At 32.1% G+C, this 20,907-nt stretch overlaps 1 protein-coding gene across 1 annotated transcript in view; it reads right to left on the bottom strand.

The window, feature by feature from the left end:
* The window catches only part of LOC108917402 (frequenin-1), a 112,487-nt gene that overhangs the window by 37,048 nt on the left and 54,532 nt on the right, over positions 1-20,907 (bottom strand). The window contains exons 2-3 of the mRNA XM_018723964.1: positions 9,168-9,192; positions 372-420 (exon numbers count right to left, since the gene is read on the bottom strand). Of these exons, the coding sequence (XP_018579480.1) occupies positions 372-420; positions 9,168-9,192 (74 nt within the window). The remainder of the gene's footprint in view (positions 1-371; positions 421-9,167; positions 9,193-20,907) is intronic.

The following is a 20,907-nucleotide window of genomic DNA, read 5'->3' on the forward strand; positions in this document are numbered from 1 at the left end:
TTATTATTATTATTATTATTATTATTATTATTATTATTATTATTATTCTGCAACTGTAAAATTGATAAAAAAATGGTTTTAATAAAAGTTGTCTGGAATCATGCATGTAAAGAAAATATTTTTACCTTTACAGGGTGTTCCATTTCGAGTGGGCGCTACATAACTTTGTTATTTTAAAAAACGCTTGTTCATTTTCAACAAATTGTTGCTTTACATTTAGTAAACGAAAATTAAAGTATTCGTATAGTTTTTAAACGTAAATTTGATTTTTGGCATTTATTTCTTAATAAGTAGATAAAATGTAACAATAATTAGTCGCATATTAACAGTTGCTCAACTATGTGAACTAGGCTTAAGGACACATGACTCACCTGTTCTGTGAGAAGTCCGTTGGGGCAGTCCTTCAGGAAACCCTTGTGCCTGAAACAAAGAAAGAATCTTAAACTAGATCGATTGATTCCTGGACAGAAAATAAATTTATACTAAGAGCACCGTTTACAGAGAATGGGAGTGGTAAAAGTCCACTTGAAATCCATGAATAAAATAGAGATCCCGATACATTTCGTTTGTGTTCTCTAAACGTCTATTTTGATACCTCCTTTCTACCACTTTGCGGCACACAATGATTTTTTTTTAATAACATTAGATAGACAAAATAAATAATTATTTATTTTGGTTTATTCGTATCAAAATATGTATATATTGAGAAAATCCATAAATATAAAGAGTATAAAGTAAACAAAAAAGATACATAGACAAAACAGAATGAAATTGATGAATGAACCTGCTTTAAAATACAATAAAATATAAAAAACCAGTCTTAGACTGCACAATAACTCTTCCAATTGGATGTCAAATACTGAAAATAGTTGGAAATATCTTTAAAATATCTATAAAAACTGGCAAAATACACCAAAATAGTATAAAAAATAGATCGGGCACTTTAAAAAACTTCGAAACATTTAGATACACTCGTATGTATATTGAAACGCACCAAAACCTTTCTACAAATCTCAAATTACGTCGAACTAACCTGGAAAACTCAGTACACTTTATAATTGGAAATATTTCGAAGTATAATACTTTCAAATATCATGTAAATACCCTAAAAGGTCGATGTATGCCACTGTCCCCCGATATCCTGACCTTTAGTTTAGTCAGTTTAATTCATGTACAACAGTTAATTCGAAAATAACTGTACATTTAAATTCGGATTAGCCTCAATTTTAACTTGTGAACGTCTGCAATTCTCCAGAACGTGGGGATCCTTTAAATTTGGGTGATTAGCATTAATTAGATCAAGAAAAATAAGTTTCTGGCCTGATCCCTGCTACGTTTTTATCTTAGTAAACCCACTTCTTGCAAGGGAAATATAAAAAGGCGGTTGATTACAAAATAATTGGTGGTGCTTGAACTTTTCCCAGTAGGGGAGAGACAGCCGGCAGAACGATGAAATGTGTTTGAGTTTAAAATTAATTTTTTAATTTATTTAATCTAAATGTAATTTCATAAACATACTTGCCGATACAATACGTGTTTAGTTATATACACTATTGCAATTTTACAATAAGATACAAGTTTTTCGTTAATTATTTGGTACTTTATTTGCCTTAAATGTGAAATTCTATTTATGTTGAAAAAATATTATTTTTCAATGCTTTTCAACATTACATCCCAAGTCCTATTTTTCATTCATTTGTAAGAAGCGCCTTACTGTTTGCAATGCTACATAGTCGGCATAAAATTGTGGCATGAAATTAATCTTCTTCTGCAAACGTGGTAGTTTTCTATTTGTATGTAAATGTAACATGTAGACTTTATAGTTTCATGTGGAATTAAATTCCGTAAAATCTAAAAATTGATATGTTAAAGCGATTTCATATGCACGATTTTATGCAAATGCATCCGTTTACCCATAAATTAAACCGATACTATATCCAGTCGGCGATAAAGAAATAAACGACTACCTAATTCCTGAAAACATCGGCAGCGCTAAAGGTTAGGTCACACATTATGGCAGTGCATTTGTTGTAACAACCGTTCGCTGATCGGCTGCGATACAAGCAGTTGGCACCTGGAAAACGCTCTAAATACAAGTAAGAAGCTGCTAATGCATTTTGTCTTGCTTCGCTGTAAATTAAAACAGTATCCATTATTGTAAGATCGATTAACACACCTGTAAGATTAATATAAACAATAAACCTCAGTAATAAGAATCTTATGAATACCACAGTAATACCGCATAAATAATTTTAAATATATCAGATTCAAACATGTTTTTGTAGAAATACGCACGGTAATGTATGTCTCAACTTTAAAACGTACCACATAGAAACTTTGAGGTTATAATTTTTACAAATTTCGTGTTCACTGTTCAGCGACACGAATGTGACGCTAATTAATCAAGTACTTTATTGGAAAAGGGCAATTAAACTTGTGTTTAGTTCTCGTTCCACACGTAGATTTGTATAAATTTCTCGTAGAACGGAACGAATATTGGCTGTTTAGGGGAGTATATTATATGCAAACCTATTAATTTGGCTGGTGCACTTTGCGAGCGAGTAGCAAATAAATTTTGCAATTTCCTTCGTTTACGCGTTCAATACATTGATTTTAGAATCCGCTCTATGTAATTTATGAAGCTGAGAATATCGTATTTATCTAAATTGAATTTTATATGTATTTTACATTTTATAGTCAAATAACCAGCTAGTAAAATTTTCATTATTATTAATTACATATTATTATTTCCGTTAACTTTAACAAGGTTTCCAATGATTTGAAAAATTCTGTGGATTCCCCAAGCTATTTCACCTGCGTGTAAAATCAATTTTTATTAATCCAACAGAACAGTAGGTAGTGTACCTTAACGAGTCCCATGGGAGGATTGTTTTTATTGTGTAACGACTAGTCTGTTTTCCAGCCAATAAAGAAAATTGGAAGAGAAGATTTATTTCATGCTGTGCGTTCATCAGTTGCTTTCCATTTTATATTACTACTGAATTGATAGAAAAGAGTCCTTGGAGATTTTTTTAAATGAAACATAAAGCGCAAAATTTTTGAGAAGAAATATGGAAAAAAGTCAGTACAGTGTACACACTTGATTGGGACATTTCAGGTCCTTGTGGAACGATTTGTATTGTACTTATAAAGGTTATCCCAAAAGTAACCTAGGATTATTTATTTATAATTTGCGCACAGTCTCAGCTACATACTCTCTGTACTTATAATGAATTTTCAGAATCTTCACTCGTTCATTAGTCGTATAATGTACGGACTGTTTCCTTAGCATACGACTTAATGTTAATTACTTAAAAAGTTTGACAATTTCTCGAATTCAACTTACTTTACTGTTTTGTTTGACAACTCAGAGTCTTCGCATGTTAACCAGTGCTCATAATTTTCGAGATAAACGCAATAAAATTGCTTAATTCCTGTCCACCCTACTGTTTAATGCTCTGACCTTCCATACCTCTCGATTTGACCCCACGACAGACGATAACGCGACACGGTATCGCTCGCCTAAATTTTCTACGCCCTAGAATTGTTCTGTAGGAAACAGAGCGTGCAGATAAAACAAATGAGGTAGATCGGTGAGTAAATCAAGGACGTGGGGTGTCTGGGGCTTAATATCGTTGTGTTTTGTTAATTTTATCTACCAATGTACGTTTCAATTTTACCTTCAAGTAAAAGTACTCTCAATAATTGCACAACGTTTTGTTAAAAGACTTTGTAGTATTTTTTTAATATAAGGAAGATTTAAAAAATACAACAATAGAGAATTGTGTACATTTCAATTGTACAAACTTCCTAATAAAAGTTTTTTAACAGCCTTTAATGGATAAACGGAGAAACTAACTTTAATGGACAAACGAGAAACTAATTTATACGGTTTTAATATTTATTAAGGGGTTGGTAATTTACTCTAACACAGATAAATAGGAATTCAAGAAATGCTGAGAGTTTCTAGTAATAGTTGTAGACGCTTTGGCGTCCTTATAGTATTTATAGTACTGTCTCTAATTGTTGCAGAAGTTAGCTTATAAAGCTTACGATTAACATAATATATTGTTAATTTTCTATTATAACTTTCTCTTTAGATACAAGAGTTCAGTTTCTTAATAGCAGCTATAAAGTTTGTCTTTGTTCTATGTATTCATAATGATAGTCTTCGTTAAGTTTCAGTAATAACTACCATGAATTAAATAAAATCCAGTATGACATATACCTTTTGTAGTAGGACTTTAATTGTCGGGCCACCAAAATAAACACACTCTAAGTAACACATCAAACAATTTATTTTGTAACTAAGTATTTGCGTATTTGCATCACTTGGCTATCTCATATTTATATCTGAAGAATTACCTGCCCAGGTATACATGCCAGTGTTTTTTGGTTATTATTCATTCACCAACAAATATCCTATGCTTAAATGTACAATACGGCAATTGTAAATATTTTTTGAAATGGTTTAAATAAAAATATTTACGTCGATATCCTAGCTTATTAATAATTGGAATTTCATTTATTCTAGCTTACACTGAAATATTACTTTAGTATTTAAGTGAAGACAATGGTGGTACGTCAGTATTGTGCCTAAATATCAATAGAATATCTCATTTAGAAAAAAGAATCACATAAAGATTTGTTATATGTTATTTTTTATACATCTAAATAACAATGAAATGTATAGGGTTCTATTTTCTATATAATTCCATAAAAGTTTCCTATGACTATTGAAATCCAAGTTTTGCCTGTTTAATTTTTGTTTCATATATATTTTCTAAGAATTAACATTTAATTAATTAATGTGAATTATGAGAACCTTAATATATCTATTTAAATTTACCTCTGGTATGTTTTCAGGACTTTTCGTTTCAATCCTGACTCACCCTAGTCCTGCATCTGCTAAGGCGGATAATCGAACTTACTTTTAATGAATCTCGTCACGATATATATCCTGTTGTAAAATTTAATGTTTTCAGGCTTTTAACTTGGGGTTTTATATTTCACCTTGTCAGTTTTCGTTAAAGTCAACTTCCGCATCGTTTCAAGTTTCATTCCACGAAGAAACACGACAACAAACTCATTTTTGGTGGTCAAATAGAGCAGAGGTCAAAAGGCTTATTGGGACGAAATAAAAATAAATATTGATGCAAAGTTCAGACCACCATATCAATGTTGATACAGATATTTAGTTATAAATAAAAATAATTATTATGATTAGGCTCTCTACTTTCAAATAATATTATTTTCTCTAGTTTAAAACATGGCATATTAAAGAATATATTATTTTTTTTTACAATTTTTATGGTATTAATATAAGAGATGAAATCAGTTAAAAATTTACGCGCTATTTTTCAGAAATTCTTATTAAATTTCCCTTTAATCCTATTATCCATTTCATTCAATTGCTATAGTCTTCGCTCAATTTAAATTTAAGCCAGCACTTCTTATCGATTATTGATTTAATATTAGGGCAGACAGATAGCCTTCAACCCCTCGTTATCATAAAATAAACTTCTTGATTTGCTATGCCCATAAATCTTTATGTCTGACTATAAATATACCTATTTCTCGATCCTTAATATAATATTTTATTAATGTTAACCATAATGAAAATATCTATACACCACAAAGACCTTTAGTGTTTTAATAAATAAAGGATTGAGAAACAAGAAGAAAAATAATTTTGTTCTTGGTTAGAAAATATGTAAATGTAAAATAAATTATATTCCTGTGTACATTCGACGCTCTAGATCTTTATTCAGAAACGCCACATAAATTTCCAATTTATTCTTGATTATGTACTGACATGATTCCCATGGATACAAAACAAGAGGTAGCTCTAGCGAATAACACAAAAAATCTGGATAAGACACGGAAAACAACTATAGATCATAGCAAGCACTTAATAACCAATGAAAATGGGAAATGAAAGAAACATTATTGAACACCTGTTTCCAAAGACAAAAAGTCCACAAAGGGACTTTATGGTCATCATCTAGAAATACTTTAAATCAAATAAAGATATTATGTAAATCATTAAGGATATAAGAACATATGGAGAGTTAGAAGTAGATGGAGATTATTTTATCTAAGAAAATAAAGAATTAAAGAAGGAAGAAAGAAAAGTCTATGGAAATGCATTAAACCAAATAGAAGAAAGTTATGGACAAAAAGTGCTCAGACAACCCTACCAAGAAGAAAAAAATGGGATATTAACCTAAACCAAATTGCCATAAAAAAATTTTTCTAGGAGACGAATTAATAGAAAAATGAAAAAATATATTGAATTACCAGGAGAAGAAGTAGAACCAGTGTAGGACAAGAAAATGTGGTACCACCACCCAACAAAGATAACATTAAAAAAATCATTTCAAAATTGGAAAATAACAATGGTCTAGGAAGCGAGTGTATAACAAGTGCGAGTGAGGATACAGTACACACCCTGTGTGAGGAGAAAATAGGCCCCGTAAAGAACAGCGATTTGTATTCTCGGCCCCGATCTGCTTGAAAAAGCGGACAAACCGCCGGCCTCCTTAAATTAACTGACCCGATCCTGATTAGAGGCAGCCGTTCGCAAATAATCCCCTACGCCGCACGCAAATTTATCTATCCGTCCCAATCCGCGCCGCCAATTTTCGCTGCGCTAAAAGGTGGTATCAATTATGCGGAATCTGTTCGTCAGCTGAAGGGTTGGAACGCGTCGATCTGGCGAGCCCCCGAAAATCGAACTGATTGATGGATCGGCAGGGAGATTCAGGCGCTGACAGATGTAAATGTGTTTGTGAATGAACAGGGATAATATGAGAAATTACTCGGTGTCTATTAGCCAGCTTTACATAACGGTGCTTCGTGTGGGTTTTTGTGCGCATTTTTATTTGTAAATCGGAAGGGTTTTCCGAATTTTTATCCTAAAAGTGTAGGATGAAGGCACTATTTAAACAATCTTCGTCATATTCTCCCCACTAAGACAACTACGAAACCATTTTGACAAGTATGAGCTGCTTTCAGAGACATAATCAAGTTTCCGATCCGGATTTAGTTGTAGAACAGCCCTTCTAAACATAACTGACGATATTTTTACGGAACTGGACAATAGTAGAGGGAGTATCATAATTTTCGGAGATTACAGTAAGGCGTTTGATACGACCAATCACGAATTGCTCTTAGTAACCATAACTTCCATAAATTTTTTCCACAAGGTTATTTAACTAAGAGCCAATTGGACGTGGGGTGGTTCAAGGCTCAATTCTTGGGCCTTTGTTATATAAAAGGAATAAGGAAGAGGGAGGAAGCAAGATCTAATTATAAAAAATAAAAAATTAGTTGAGCTAACCAAAAAAAAATCAAAGGAAATAGAATAAAGTGAGGATTTTGTAACAACCAAACTAGGAGTGAGAAGAAATGTTGAACTAATAGACATCACATCTAAAAATAAATAAAAAGGTGTTTAAGAGTGATTTCGTAATTGTTAAATATGATAACAATTTTCCTCGCTAAAAATTTATAAAAATCTTAAACCAAAGTTAGAAATTAATTCCAGAGGATTTTATGACATTTATTCTCTTGTCCTTTAGAAATACTGAAAAAGATTATATAGAAATTGTTTTCCCTACTATTGTTTTCTTATCTACGTTTGATTAAAACTAGAAAATATTGACTGCAATAACCACACTAAATCAAATTGATATGTTTATTGTTTTCTACAAGATGTCTCAAGAAAAGGAAATAGTGGTTCGCAAAAAACACTCAGACACGGTCCAATTCCAGATACCAACTGAAATGAGTTGCTGGAAGCTTAGTACCTCGTTTAACTGCCGCGCCGTTGTCACATAGCTCGATATGAATTTTATCGAATTTTAAATTTATTACAACGCTAATTATTTTTTAGGATTAAGCATAAATAAGTTCAAAAAAATGATAAACATTGTATTTTATGGTATTCTATTCTCAATATTCCTTATTTAATCGAAGTTTTATACTTCAAGTTGCAGATTGTGGTAATTATTTTCTTGGAAATGGTTGAGTTTAGTACCCATGTCATATAAGGTTTTTTGTTTATTTTAATGTGTTCTATCGTCTGTTAAAATTAAGGCAGTCAAACTTCTAATACCCTGTATATTATTTAATTGGACATAATAATTTGTGGTTACAATTTTATTAAATTATATTCACTATTAAAAATAATTTTTTTAAATATCCAGAAAAAATTGCAACCTGGCAACACTGTACCATTTCGTATCGTGACGTCATTGCAAACTTGTGGTAAATGAGCTTTATTAATTAATTCTACTAATTCATCATAACAATAATCATTAAAGAAGGAAAAAAATGTTCTCTATGATTATTCTTTAGGTACCTACACTGCAATTCAATTTGCTTCATTTATTTCACAATCGAATATACCATTCGCTGCACATAGATTTTAACGCAAATGTGTGAAATACTGCTCTATTTTGACATAATACAAACGAATGATTTGTACCTCTGTGCTTTTTATAAAATAAATCATTCAGAAGCGACGCAATTGATAATATCGATATATTTCAATGAACAAGAGCCAGGAGACTTATACAAACATATCAAAACTGACATATATTCCAACGTTTTTTGTTTAGTGAACTTGAAGTCAATATAAAATTTTTATACGAGAGGAAAATAGTGTTCCAAACTGCCTAAAAATTAAATTTGCAGAGCAGGCTTTGACACACAAACCAAGACAACAAGAAAGGTGCATTAGTATATGTGACTATACATGTTGACATATTAGGCAATATTGAAGCTAAAAATTAATTGTTATTATTATTTTACACTTTCGTAAAGTTTCTTAACAATCCAATTCAGAAGCAAAAAATGAATGAGTTAAGTTAAATTTTACTGCGAGATATTAAGAAACTTTAAACTGTTTATAATTATCTATTTATATAAATAAATATTAAGTCCCTAAATTGTTATATGTTTTGGTACAAATACTTTAAATTAATTGAAAATGGCAGCCAGGCAGCATATGTTACTGGAAGAACGAAACTGAATACATTACCGTAATTTTTCATCTGTATTACAGTTTAATTTACAACAAATATATTTATATTTAATAAACAGCATAAAAGTCAACAGTTCCATTCGACCGTTAACAATTCCGTTAAAAAAATTGTACTCACCATTGTCGAATTTCTTTTTCTGTAACTGAAACAAAAGAATATATTAAACAGTTGAATATATTTCCATATAAAAACAAAACAAATCAGTCATACACTCCATGACACTAATAAGTAAAGACAAATGAATGCAGTTGGAAAAATCCGGAATCTGCTGTCAAAAGAATGTGGAAAACGTGACGCAAAACTTAATTTCGTTGCGGATGCTGAGACCTCAGGACACAGGAATGATTAATGGATATTACATTCTGTTGTACTGAGTTTGCAGATATAAATTTAGAGACTATATAATAAATATACAACAAATGTGAAGATTTATTACTGTGGGAGGTAGATCTCGATAGAAAAATCTAAATATTAACTAAAAATTAAATCAGTTGTCCTGGACAAAGCGGATTATTTCTGCACAGGCTGTGTTCTCGTCATTACTGCTTCCCTTATGGCGACGAAACAAATTAAACCCAGATGTGCCTTTAACTTTAAAGAATTTTCTGCCCGACAACTTCACAAATCCCTCGCTATATGCAGCTTTTTGCCGAGCCGAACTTGTCCAGAATTACAATCTGATGTTGGCAAAGTTTTATTAGAGTTCTGAAGCGATTCAGAAAATTCTCGGCTTTTTACGAATAGAAAACTTCAAGATAAATATTTTTTACTTTACTTTCCAAATTGTAAACTAATATCCATTTACCATGAAGTTTTTTCTATGTGAACATAAACAAAGCCTTAATCTTTCCTTTTTAATGTACCTAATTTACTTTTCACACAGATACATTTTTCACCTCAGTTCTGAAACATAATTTAAACTTAAAGAAGGTAGAGAAGGAAGCTCTGTCGATATTGATAAATTGTCCGAGGCTCCTAATATAGTTCCGTCGTCCTGAGAACTTGATAGAAAATACTCCGTCTTGATTTAAAAAAGTACATTATCCAATCCACTGGTAAGCATTTAGAAAATTATATTTTTCCGTCAATTTCTGCTTTGTCAGGAAACAAGCGAGCTGAGTTACAAAAGCAATCACATTAATGTTTTTTTCTAAACTTACACTTAAAAAGTGATTTGATATGAATCGGAAAGGGGAGGAAAATATATCATTAGTAAGGAAAAACATGGGTTCTGAGGTTGATTGATATGCTAGTGTGACCAACTAGTAATGGGAAAATAGAGAAGAATGCTAGAAAACTAATATTTCCATTAAACTAATTCAAAACTGTTCTAATATACAGAATTCCATCCATTCCATTACACATTATATTTTTAAAGTTACCTAAACCAGAACAACACACTGGACATAGTTTTTGACGATGTTCTTCCACTTTGTTGAAACGCCGCAGAAGATAACAAAAGCCCAGGAATCTTTCAGCGACCAATAAATTATAATCTTAAGTAAATTTGCTGTCTATTTGGAAGGAGGGTGAAACAACAAGGTCATGTAAATATCAGCCGACGGTTTGTTTCACTAATTAGAAATATGAGACTCCGACCTCCCTTCATCTTAGTTTACAATCCTTCAGTGCCCTACTTGTGCTCTATTGTTCGCGTCTTTCTTTTGTCGTATTTACACAGCAAACGACGATTTCCGCTTATAATTATGTAACAGTGTTCTTCATGGAACTTTTTACCCCGCTGTGCCACTTTTCTTGCACTACGTCGGCATTTACTGGTCTTTATAAGAGAAATTGTAAAGTTTAAGACACTCTTCTTGACAAAGAATAATAAAACTTTTTAAATAACTTATGTTTTGCTAGTTTCGTTAGGACAAATAAAAAAACTGGCAATATAAATCATTCTCTCGGAGCATTTAAAGTTTCGATATTTTAATGATAAAATGGAGAATTTGTTTAAAGAATACCTATGTATATTTATTAATTTCTAACAGTTAAACCTTTTAATCGAAACTACCATCTTAGAGTATATACTATGTGGAGGAAGCACGCTTCCAACGACAGTGTAGATGAGTGGCAGAGAGAGAAAGAGATAGTGTGGGTACTATCTTTCTCTCTCGCTCAGGCACGTGATTGGCTAACGTTTGGATGAAGTTCGGAATCTGTCCACTCTTCCTTAATGATTAAGGAGAGAGAAAGAGAGCGAGTACTAGAACTATTGCCCATTCTCTGTACAGTTATACACTTTTTGTGTTGTGTGTGGCGTGTATAATCTGTAAAAATTAAACTACAGCTTCCTGATGATATTTGTAATAGAAAAGTCATATACGAAAAAGTTCTATCTTCGCGTACTCATCCGAGCATTCTTGAACCTACACGTTTTCTTAGACATCTCAAATGTCACTTATTTCTAGCACTCGTATTATTATTATTTAGTATTATTTATACCACTCGTAGCTTATAAACTCAATGCTACTACCTAACAGGTGTAGCTTCCAAGTTAAAGATTTTGACAGTACTGTCATACTATTTGAATGTGTCAAAATTATGCTGTGTAATTACAAACATTACCAACTCTCGCAGATACCACCGAAATGGCACAAATAATCCCGAATTTAAGCTCATTGGTTGCTGGTATTTTGGTTGGAATAGTTGCTGGTAAATACGGCCGACTGATTCTGGGTCGCTTTTTTGAACAACCGGTGCACAACAAACTCAACTGGCAAGAAGAATGTGGAGACGACTGTGAATGTGAACTAGGCGAAGATGACCTTTAACTTACCCGCAATAGTGTTGAGTACAACTTGTGAATACGTAATATAAGTTTCTTTTTGCTACACCGTGTTTGTGTTGATCATTCTGAAATAGGTACTTAAAATCCTCAATTGTGTATTTGTCCAAAAATTTTTCTTGTTCCCAAAAAAAAAAAATCGAGAACCAGCAAACATTTTTAATTATAGAAAGCTATTTTCTACGTTGAAGACAAACAACTGTTTTAGGACACGGATTCTTCCTGAACGAACTTTGCCATTAGCCATGTTAGCAATATCCCTTTTTTCTCTTGTGTAAACGCCAAACAATCTGGGACGAATGCTATCTGCTTAAATGCTTTTTGGGTATATGTTTCATGTTACAAAGCAGAAATACGACCCAGAGAGTCTAGGTTATTTTAATGGTCAGTTAAGTGTTTGCAATTTCGGTTGGGTATACTAAGTAGGGTAAGAGGGTCAACAGGAGAATTTATAGAAAAGATTTTTAGAGGTTAAATCGTGTTTGAAAAAGCAGTCTTGATGAAGCCTTCTCTTTTCAGTCCATAGGGAAAGCTTTTAAGATCCTAACGGAATAATTCAAAATTGGAAACATATACTAAATGACAGCAAGCCATGTGACTGTCAAACATAGACAACCAACATTGCGCAATTGGTACAATCTACTGAAAATCCCTAAACAAAATGTTGTATTCTATTCGACCAACAAGACCAACTTTAATATAATATGCCCATAAAAGTAAATTAGGTAAAGTTTTTTTTATTACTGTTGTGTTTTGTATTTTTTTTGTTTACCCTTTCCTATAATACAAATAAACTTGTAAGGCGTCTTGATTATTTTATTTTTTAAGAAATGTTCATATATTTGACAAAACGTATTTGCTTGTGACCGAATAAAATGGCGCAGAATCATTAATGGCAGTCTTCGTTTGTTGGGCAACCGCTGCAAAAGAGGGGCAGTTAACGTAAATAGGAACAATAGACTGAAAGAGGATAAGAAATGGCACTACACAATATAGCGGAAGATTGTAAACAATGAAGGCAGCGAAAAATGGCGACCTCGCAATCCTGAGGAGCATTTAAAATTTATGCCCCGTCATTATTTTTTCTTGTCTTAGCGTCGGACTGAAACTGCAGACAAGTAAATAGTTTTTACATTATTTAAGAGGTCTTACATAGACAGGACTTTTGCCATGGAAATGGAAAAGCGCTGTAATGAACTTCGTTGCCTTGAAGATGTCTGTACAATAAATCACTAGCTTTGTTTTATTACATTTTAAAACTACTAAGTTTAGTTATTACTGAATTGTTTTTGCCTTCAAAAAAGTTAATTAAAGTATTTGTTCCTGTGAGTTGGCCTCTAAGAACTCCCGATTTATATCCACCAGATTTTTTTCACCAGTTTCAAGCAACTTTGGAGACTATATTGTCTATTTTCTTAATATTTTAACTTTGAATTCGCAATTGGACTAAACCATGTCTAAAATTTGTCTCACTTAGTCCTACGTCCTTTCACATGTTTTCCCAGAGGACAACTTGCCATTCATTATCATTAAATTGTAACAATTATTAATATTTATCCTACATTATTCTGACAGAATAACAGGGACACACCTAAGAGCAATATTTGCAGTTCTCACGACGATAATCCAGGGAAAATAGCGTTGCAACGCAATGTTATCAAGATCTTGTTCAGATAAATTAATTTTCTGAAACGCGGGGCATTTATAACAATTAACCCTAGTCTGGGGTGTAATTAACCTGGAAAATTAATTGTTATAAACACAAGCTTTCCAGGTAAGGCTTAGATAGGTCAGGTGGGAGGGGTGAAAGCACGTGATGCAAAACATCACGTCGCTATACAAGTTACTCAGGAAATCAAAATATTTAAAATAATAAAAATGATTTTAAGTGTACTTAATATACATATAATAATAAAAATATAGTTTACAAAATCACAAAATTGCAGAACCCAAAAAATTGGTTAACAGCTAGATACAAGTAATACTAAAATGTGTTCAAAATTAAGGTACGTTTTTCGAGTGTTTTCTGAACAAATCCAACGCGACTAATTTAAGTCTCAACTCAAACCAGTGACGTAGATATGAAGTATGCTGGCGACATATTCATAAAAAGTTATGGGACGTCACCGAGAAAATTTCTTTATATCATTTATAAAACACTACAAAGCAAGTTTCTTAACAACATCCTTAAGCAAAATCCTGTAATTATTGCTAAAAATGTTTATTTTAATGGTCTTCTGCTGCTCTTTTTAGTTTTTTTGTAACATTTTCTCTCCCAGATGTAGAAACATATATTTTACGTTACTATATCAAAGAATAGATGGCAAAGTTAAATTCTTAACTCCAGATATCTTATCATTGTGATAATCGCGAAGGGGGTCCAATAAAGCAATGAGCAAATCATTAAAACAATTACTGGGCTGCAATTTCTAGAACAAAGGAGATAATGTCTAGGCGATATGCTTTAAGATTGTCTTGAATGCGGTATATTAAATGGTTATGTTAGTACTAGGAACTCGTTATGCTAGGAATGTGTAATAAGAAAATAAAAACGATATATGCATACGATCCAATAAAAACGTTTGATTATGCCTTGTCCTCGTTTTTGTGTGATCTAAAATTATTTTATGATTAAAGAGGAATTCGTTTCAGACAATTAAGTCAGTAGTTCATCTGGAACATACCTTTCAAATTTTAGTGACTCACCTGTGAAGAAATATCTAAGATTGATTAGGTAAACATGTTATTTTATGTATTATAAGTTTGTAAACTTGTTTAGGTATAATGAAAAAATTAATCTTTGTTTCAAATAAGAGAACAATGAGAGATATTAAAATACTCTTCAAAAAAATAATTTGGAAATGGAAAGAATTATATGGAATTGAATACGTATTGTTTCAATTGATGTATTATTTTCCTTCACACTTCATACAAATAATTCCAGCTGCTTGTACTTTCTTTTAAGAGGAATTTTAATAAGTAAATTTCATCGTTTCTGTTTCCATGGGCTTCTCACTTAAGTTCTTTGCAGTGATATTTTCATTCAACACGTACCTCTGTTTCGCTGAACAGTATTTTATAAGAGCCTCCCACTTTCGTCATATTTTCTAAAAAGGATATCGTGTATCTCCATAAATGTTTTACTGTTGAAGGGTACTCCTATACTGTAGATGCTCCTATAAAAATAAAGGAAATGATTTATTTTTCACTTGATAATTAAAATGAAAACCGTTCTAATCGAATTGTAAATCTCCTTTTACAAAAGCAAATTTTTTGTTTCCGCAACAACTCCCGAGTAGTGTTTTCCGCCACAATTCCCGTAAGCTTTGAGAACTTGCAAACAAAAGAGTAGGACACAAATTAAATCAGATAAAGCTGTAACTTCGGCCTGAATTATTTAAAAAGGAAACTTTGGGTGTTGGGCGTGCAATTGGCGGTAAATTATGCAGGATTTGCGCACGATATCCGCCGTTAGTTGGGGTTATAAAATTGGGAAATTAGAAGCGTAAACATAAGTGGGCGTAAAGTTGGTGTATTATTAAATTTCTGTGGACTTTGGAGTGGACTGGAATATAAAAACGAAAATAATGAAGGGAGAGTTAACGGATGTAGGATAATTCGTATCAAATATTTGGCTCGTTTACGAATTTGCTCAATTTAGTCTTGTCTAAACAAAAATTTAATACATTAATTTGACATATGAGTCAACTAAATTTAACGGTGGAATTGATAACGCAGATAGTGTTTGTCTTAAATCTATGAATGTATTTTATATACCGGGTGATCCAGTTTGATATTCGCGACCTCGTGTTTCTTTTATTTTAACAAATAGCTATAACAAACCCCATATATTTTTAGATTTATTAGATCGTCTCCATGGTAACGTATGTCAAAATTGCTATAGTCAACTGTTTTTGTTCAAATGACACACTACATATTTTTTTATCAATTGGAAGATATTTTTTTCTGCGTTCAGCTATTTAAGGAAGTCTGTAGTTTCATTAGAAATATTGCTAGAAAAACATCCATTACACTCACTGTTTTTTCCAAGTTTTTTTTTTTTTATGGAAACAGTTAAATACTGCTACAACAAAGCTAAAGTAATAGTAAAACAAAGTAAGTAAAACAACTCAGTTTTTGTTAGTCCTGAGCCTTTTTTAGTTATGGTCTCTGGAATGTAAAGGTAATTGAATGTTCTCTAGCGTTCATCTTGTGAACGTAGAAACCATTTAAAGGTGTGTTTCCTCTTTGTGTTATTTCACTGAAATTAAAGTAAAACATACAGAGGCATCCGTTTGGACAGTCCCTAGTAGTCTCTTGTAGCTTTTAAGATCTTGGTAACATTTACATATAAATATAATTTGGCTTAGTCTAATTTACTTTAATGTTTGTGTAAATATCCAACCAGTTGAGGTGAAATCTACTACAAATTTTTTACTTAGTATTACTATTTGTTGTGCATATTCCGTATTTCAATCCATATAAATATGAATAACATTTGTTGACAAGAAAATTATAAGGACAAGGAAACTAGTCTGTATAATGGATAGTCCGTATATTTACTATTTGCTTTCAATGATTAGAGCTGGAAAGAAACGCAACCTTGTCATTTTTGTATCGAAATTATTGTCACAACCATAAAATTACATTTTTAATGAAATTGGTATCATAAATTGATGTAAAATGTCATTTCAAAAAAATTGCACCTTTTTTTGTTATGTTGTTATAAAAAAAGTTTCCGACAGACAAATGTAACTTTCTCCAAAAAATCCCAAACTACGGAACATCCCTGCTCCTTTTACAGTGCTGGAACGCCATAGCCAAAGTTGTATTTATTCCGAATCTGAATGTAAATTGAATTAGTTGGAATACTTGAAACGTACAAAGTTTCAGGGTCTACCCCCTACTTTTTATGTCTATCCGGTTCTTCCTTGGTCGTTCCTTACGTCGACGTTGCGTTACATAGCGCTGATTTTATGCAACCTAGATCATGTACAATATATTGCCCCGGAAGTTTTTTTAGAGTACTTTGTCCGATATGCGGCTCTAATTTGTTTTTGAGGAGGAAACAGCAATGTAAATTCAAACAGTAAAAAACAATGGGGGTCTTCCGAACCCGAACCATTACCTTTAGGTCGATGTTGAAATAAAAATGTTATATACGGGGTCTTGCAATTTTCCAACGGGTAAATTAGTACCAAAGCTGACGTTCGATCACACCTCTTAATATCTCCGCAAATTCTTGAGGTGATCTTCGCTGTTTTCTTGCCTATGGGCTGTCTGGATTTCGACAATATCGTGACTCGATTTTCGTAGATTTCGTAATGTTTTATTTAAAAATTCGAAACGTCGCGCGTCGTTGATTTTATAAGGTCAACTAAATTATTTGGAGCAGAAGACAAAACGAATTTTCGTCATTTCGTTTTTTTTTTCAACAATTTTCGGAAACTATGAAAGGGTAGTCTTTTTTAACATTTTTATACATCTATTTAATGTCATCTAAAATTTAAACCTAAATTTGTGACAAATTTAGTTATTAAAACGTATTCTGGGGGAATTGAGACTTTCTTTCAAATCGTAAATGTTGGAACAGAAACTTAATAAATGTAAATTAATTTAAAAATTAAGTATATAAGTAATTAATAGTTGTGTGTAAAATAGGTAGGTACAGATTTTATTAAATTACAATAATCAAAATATCTTCTGTTATATACTGGGTGTAACGTAAAGGTTGGGAATAAATTAAACGGTGGATTATTTGGTTTAAAAAATAATTTTTTCTCATATGAAGTTATGCTCTACGGGTTTTCTTTTCCAAGCTACAGGGCGCTAAAAAGTTTCAAAAAATTTAGTTTTTCTCCAATAAATTTCGAACATTATAAGATAATGGAACGAAATTTTAGCCTTAGTTTAATTTAATAATCCCCTAGTTACAGGAAAAAAATTGACTTTGTAAGTTGATCAGTGGCGCGCGTACGGATTGTACCATAAGGTTTTTCGAAGAAAATTGTGGTACGCCACTGGTAAAAACATCTTTTTAATATTTGTTTACGATCTACTTTTTATTTTAAACAAAATTACCCTCTTGTGTTTTATTTCTAGCTCTTGTAATTTTTCCGTAAATAAAACCTTTGTAAATACCATTTTATCCCACTGCTAACAGAGGAATATAAAAATAACAAAAGCATTATGAAGTACGCTTTGACTCAGCCACCGAACATGGTCAAATAGGCATTGAAAAAAGATTTTTGCATTGAAAATGATATTAAAAAACTAAATTTTTTGAAATTTTTTAACACCCTGTAGATTGGAAAAGAAAACCCGTAGAGCATAATTTTATATGACAAATATTTATTTTTTAAAATAAAAAATCCACTGTTTAATTTATTCCCAACCTTTATGTTACACCCTGTATTACTTCCGACATTTGATTAATTAAAACTCAATTCATATTTCATTAATTATTCCTATTTATTAGTTTTCTCAAATAAGAGATGACTTTTAATTAATATAATTATTCGCCCGCTGGTATTTTATTTCAAGGAAGATAATTATTACAATTAAAATTAGTACAACCTAATAAATGATAATTAAATATATAAATACAAATGATTTATATTTATTCCTATTACAACAAAATGATTTTAATAATCGTACAACTTCCCCTACATAAATTGTGTTTTGAAACTTATCCACCTGTTCTATTCCAGAATGTCTCTACATTTTACTCCCATTTTTAACAAAAACCAAACGGCGTTAAGCCCTATACATTACGTGAAAGAAATGAGATAGTATCCGACCCGACGAGAAGCAAAAAAAGATTCCATTGTTGTGTACCCTCGTGTACTTTAAAGTGATATGAAATCGCACTGCGGATACTTGCAATCTGCCGGCAGTAGGAGCGTTGTTTGGGATTACTTGGATTTGAATGTTTTTTATCCAAATGGGATACTCCGCGCTCGACTGTTTGGGTAACCGGCAAAGCCGTTCTTGATTTATGGGGGAATGCATTTAGTTTTATAGGATTTCCAAATGTAAAACGTACTAAACATTATTTGTGAGTGTATGAGTAAGCTCAGAGCAGCCCAAATTATTGTTTGGATTAATTTTGTCGCTAGAAATGAATGGAAGGTAGTTTATAATTTAGATACAGGTGTCATACAAATTAACTTACATCAAAAAGAATCAGTCAAGGGTATGATTACATCAAATTAGTTTTGCCAAATAAAAAAGCAGCAGTTATTTACTGTAGTTGGTAAACTCCTGTTATTATTCCAAGAGATTTTTATAAACCTGCTGAAATTTTAATTCTCTCTTCTCCCAAAGTGTAAAATGTCTCACTCGTTTGCCCGTGAATAAACTTGAAAGGCAAATAAGATCTGTGAAGTGGGTTAGCTCGGGGGCGCGATAATATATTCAATAGACTGAAAGTATCTTTCACAGCTACTTTTCACACATTAACGTCTTTTACGACCGAAAATATATTCCGTGGAGTATCTAATTCAGTCCATTATAAGAAGGCGGTCACCCGTTGCCGCAGAACATAAACAAAAAGTAACAGGATGTACACATGCAAGGGAGAGAAGGTTTTACAAATGTTGCGTGTCGCCTAATGATTTCTGAAAGGAAGGGTGATATATTTTTGGTGGTTTTTACGCTCTGTGCATTAAAAAGTCACCTATAGTAATCAACAATCTTTAGTTAGTCATGTCACATGATTTATAATATTGTTTTTTAATGTTTTCGGCAATTATAACAGAATATTTCAAAATATCTTCAATTAACTTTAAAATATTGTCTACAAAAATGTAAATAACTCTGGCGATTTGGACTTTTGAAGCGAATTGTTGCTCCCACGAAATTTATTGCACACAGAACAGTAATTAGCAGCAACAAGTAACAGCCGATATCAAAATTATTATGCTCCACTGGACGCTAAAGCGTTTGAAATTATTATTTCATTCGTAGGAACACCGACAAAAAGATAATATTTTGTCCATTTGCATTGTATGGATTTTGTATTTGCCTGTCAAGTTTTTCGCTGTACCAAAAATGCGATGGAAAAGCAATGAATGGGTGGTTCTAATTACAGACAACTTTGTATGTGTATTTTCATATATCAAACGCATTTTGTTTTGGTAATTATTCGCCTGATGGTATTTCATTTCAAGGAGGATAATTATTACAATTAAAATTAGTACAGTCTGTTGTAACACCTAATAAGTGATAATTAAATATATGAATACAAACTATTTTCAGCAATTTCTCTTGGTTGATTTATTGTTCAAAATTTTTTTTGCCGAAGTTCTCGCCGAACTTAGTGGGACAGCCTGTATAACTACGTAATAAAAAAAGGATAATGAAACATTCCAGGTGCTTCAAAAGTTGATACCTATTTAGACAAAATAATAAAAAGATACTTGGGGTAAGAGGCATCTAAGTTCATATTTTAAAAAAGAAATACGAGCACACTAGAAAAGACCCTTAGGGTGTTGTTTTATGTTAATATTTTAACCACACTCACGTGCTAAAATTTCAAATGTAAAGTGCCTCACTACAACGAGTAAGTACTATACCGGAATGCTTACAGCTCGACAAAAAACCTGTTATAATCAATCTCCGTCGCTGGTTATTGAGCTGAAAGAATCAGAGTTGACGTTCAGTCACGGTTCTTGATGGGTTCGCAGATGTCATGTAACGAAGTCCACTTACATCTGGACCATTGGCTCCTCTGATTTTTGCCCATCTTTAGATTATCGCCAACAGCAATTGAGCATCGACTTGGGTTCTTGCCATGGTGCTTTTATTGTTATTTTGTGGTTCCTCGGTTCGAGTTCCGTAAAATTCGGAAAACTTTTCAGTTTCCGAAATTAGAAAGTGGAGCGATTTTATATTTTTCCGGCGCATCGTCGACGATTGCTCTCCCAACAGCGTCAGCTTCTGGTGAAGTCGTCAGCTCTCTTATTGTATTATGCATTGACTGTGGTCAAAGAAAATATACTTTAATCAATCATTAAATACTGTTTTTTGAGACACCTGAGCACATTGGTATATTGAATATAGCTT

Source organism: Anoplophora glabripennis, unplaced genomic scaffold (assembly GCF_000390285.2).
Source record: "Anoplophora glabripennis isolate ALB-LARVAE unplaced genomic scaffold, Agla_2.0 scaffold4, whole genome shotgun sequence".
NCBI classification, from domain to species: Eukaryota; Metazoa; Arthropoda; class Insecta; order Coleoptera; family Cerambycidae; genus Anoplophora; species Anoplophora glabripennis.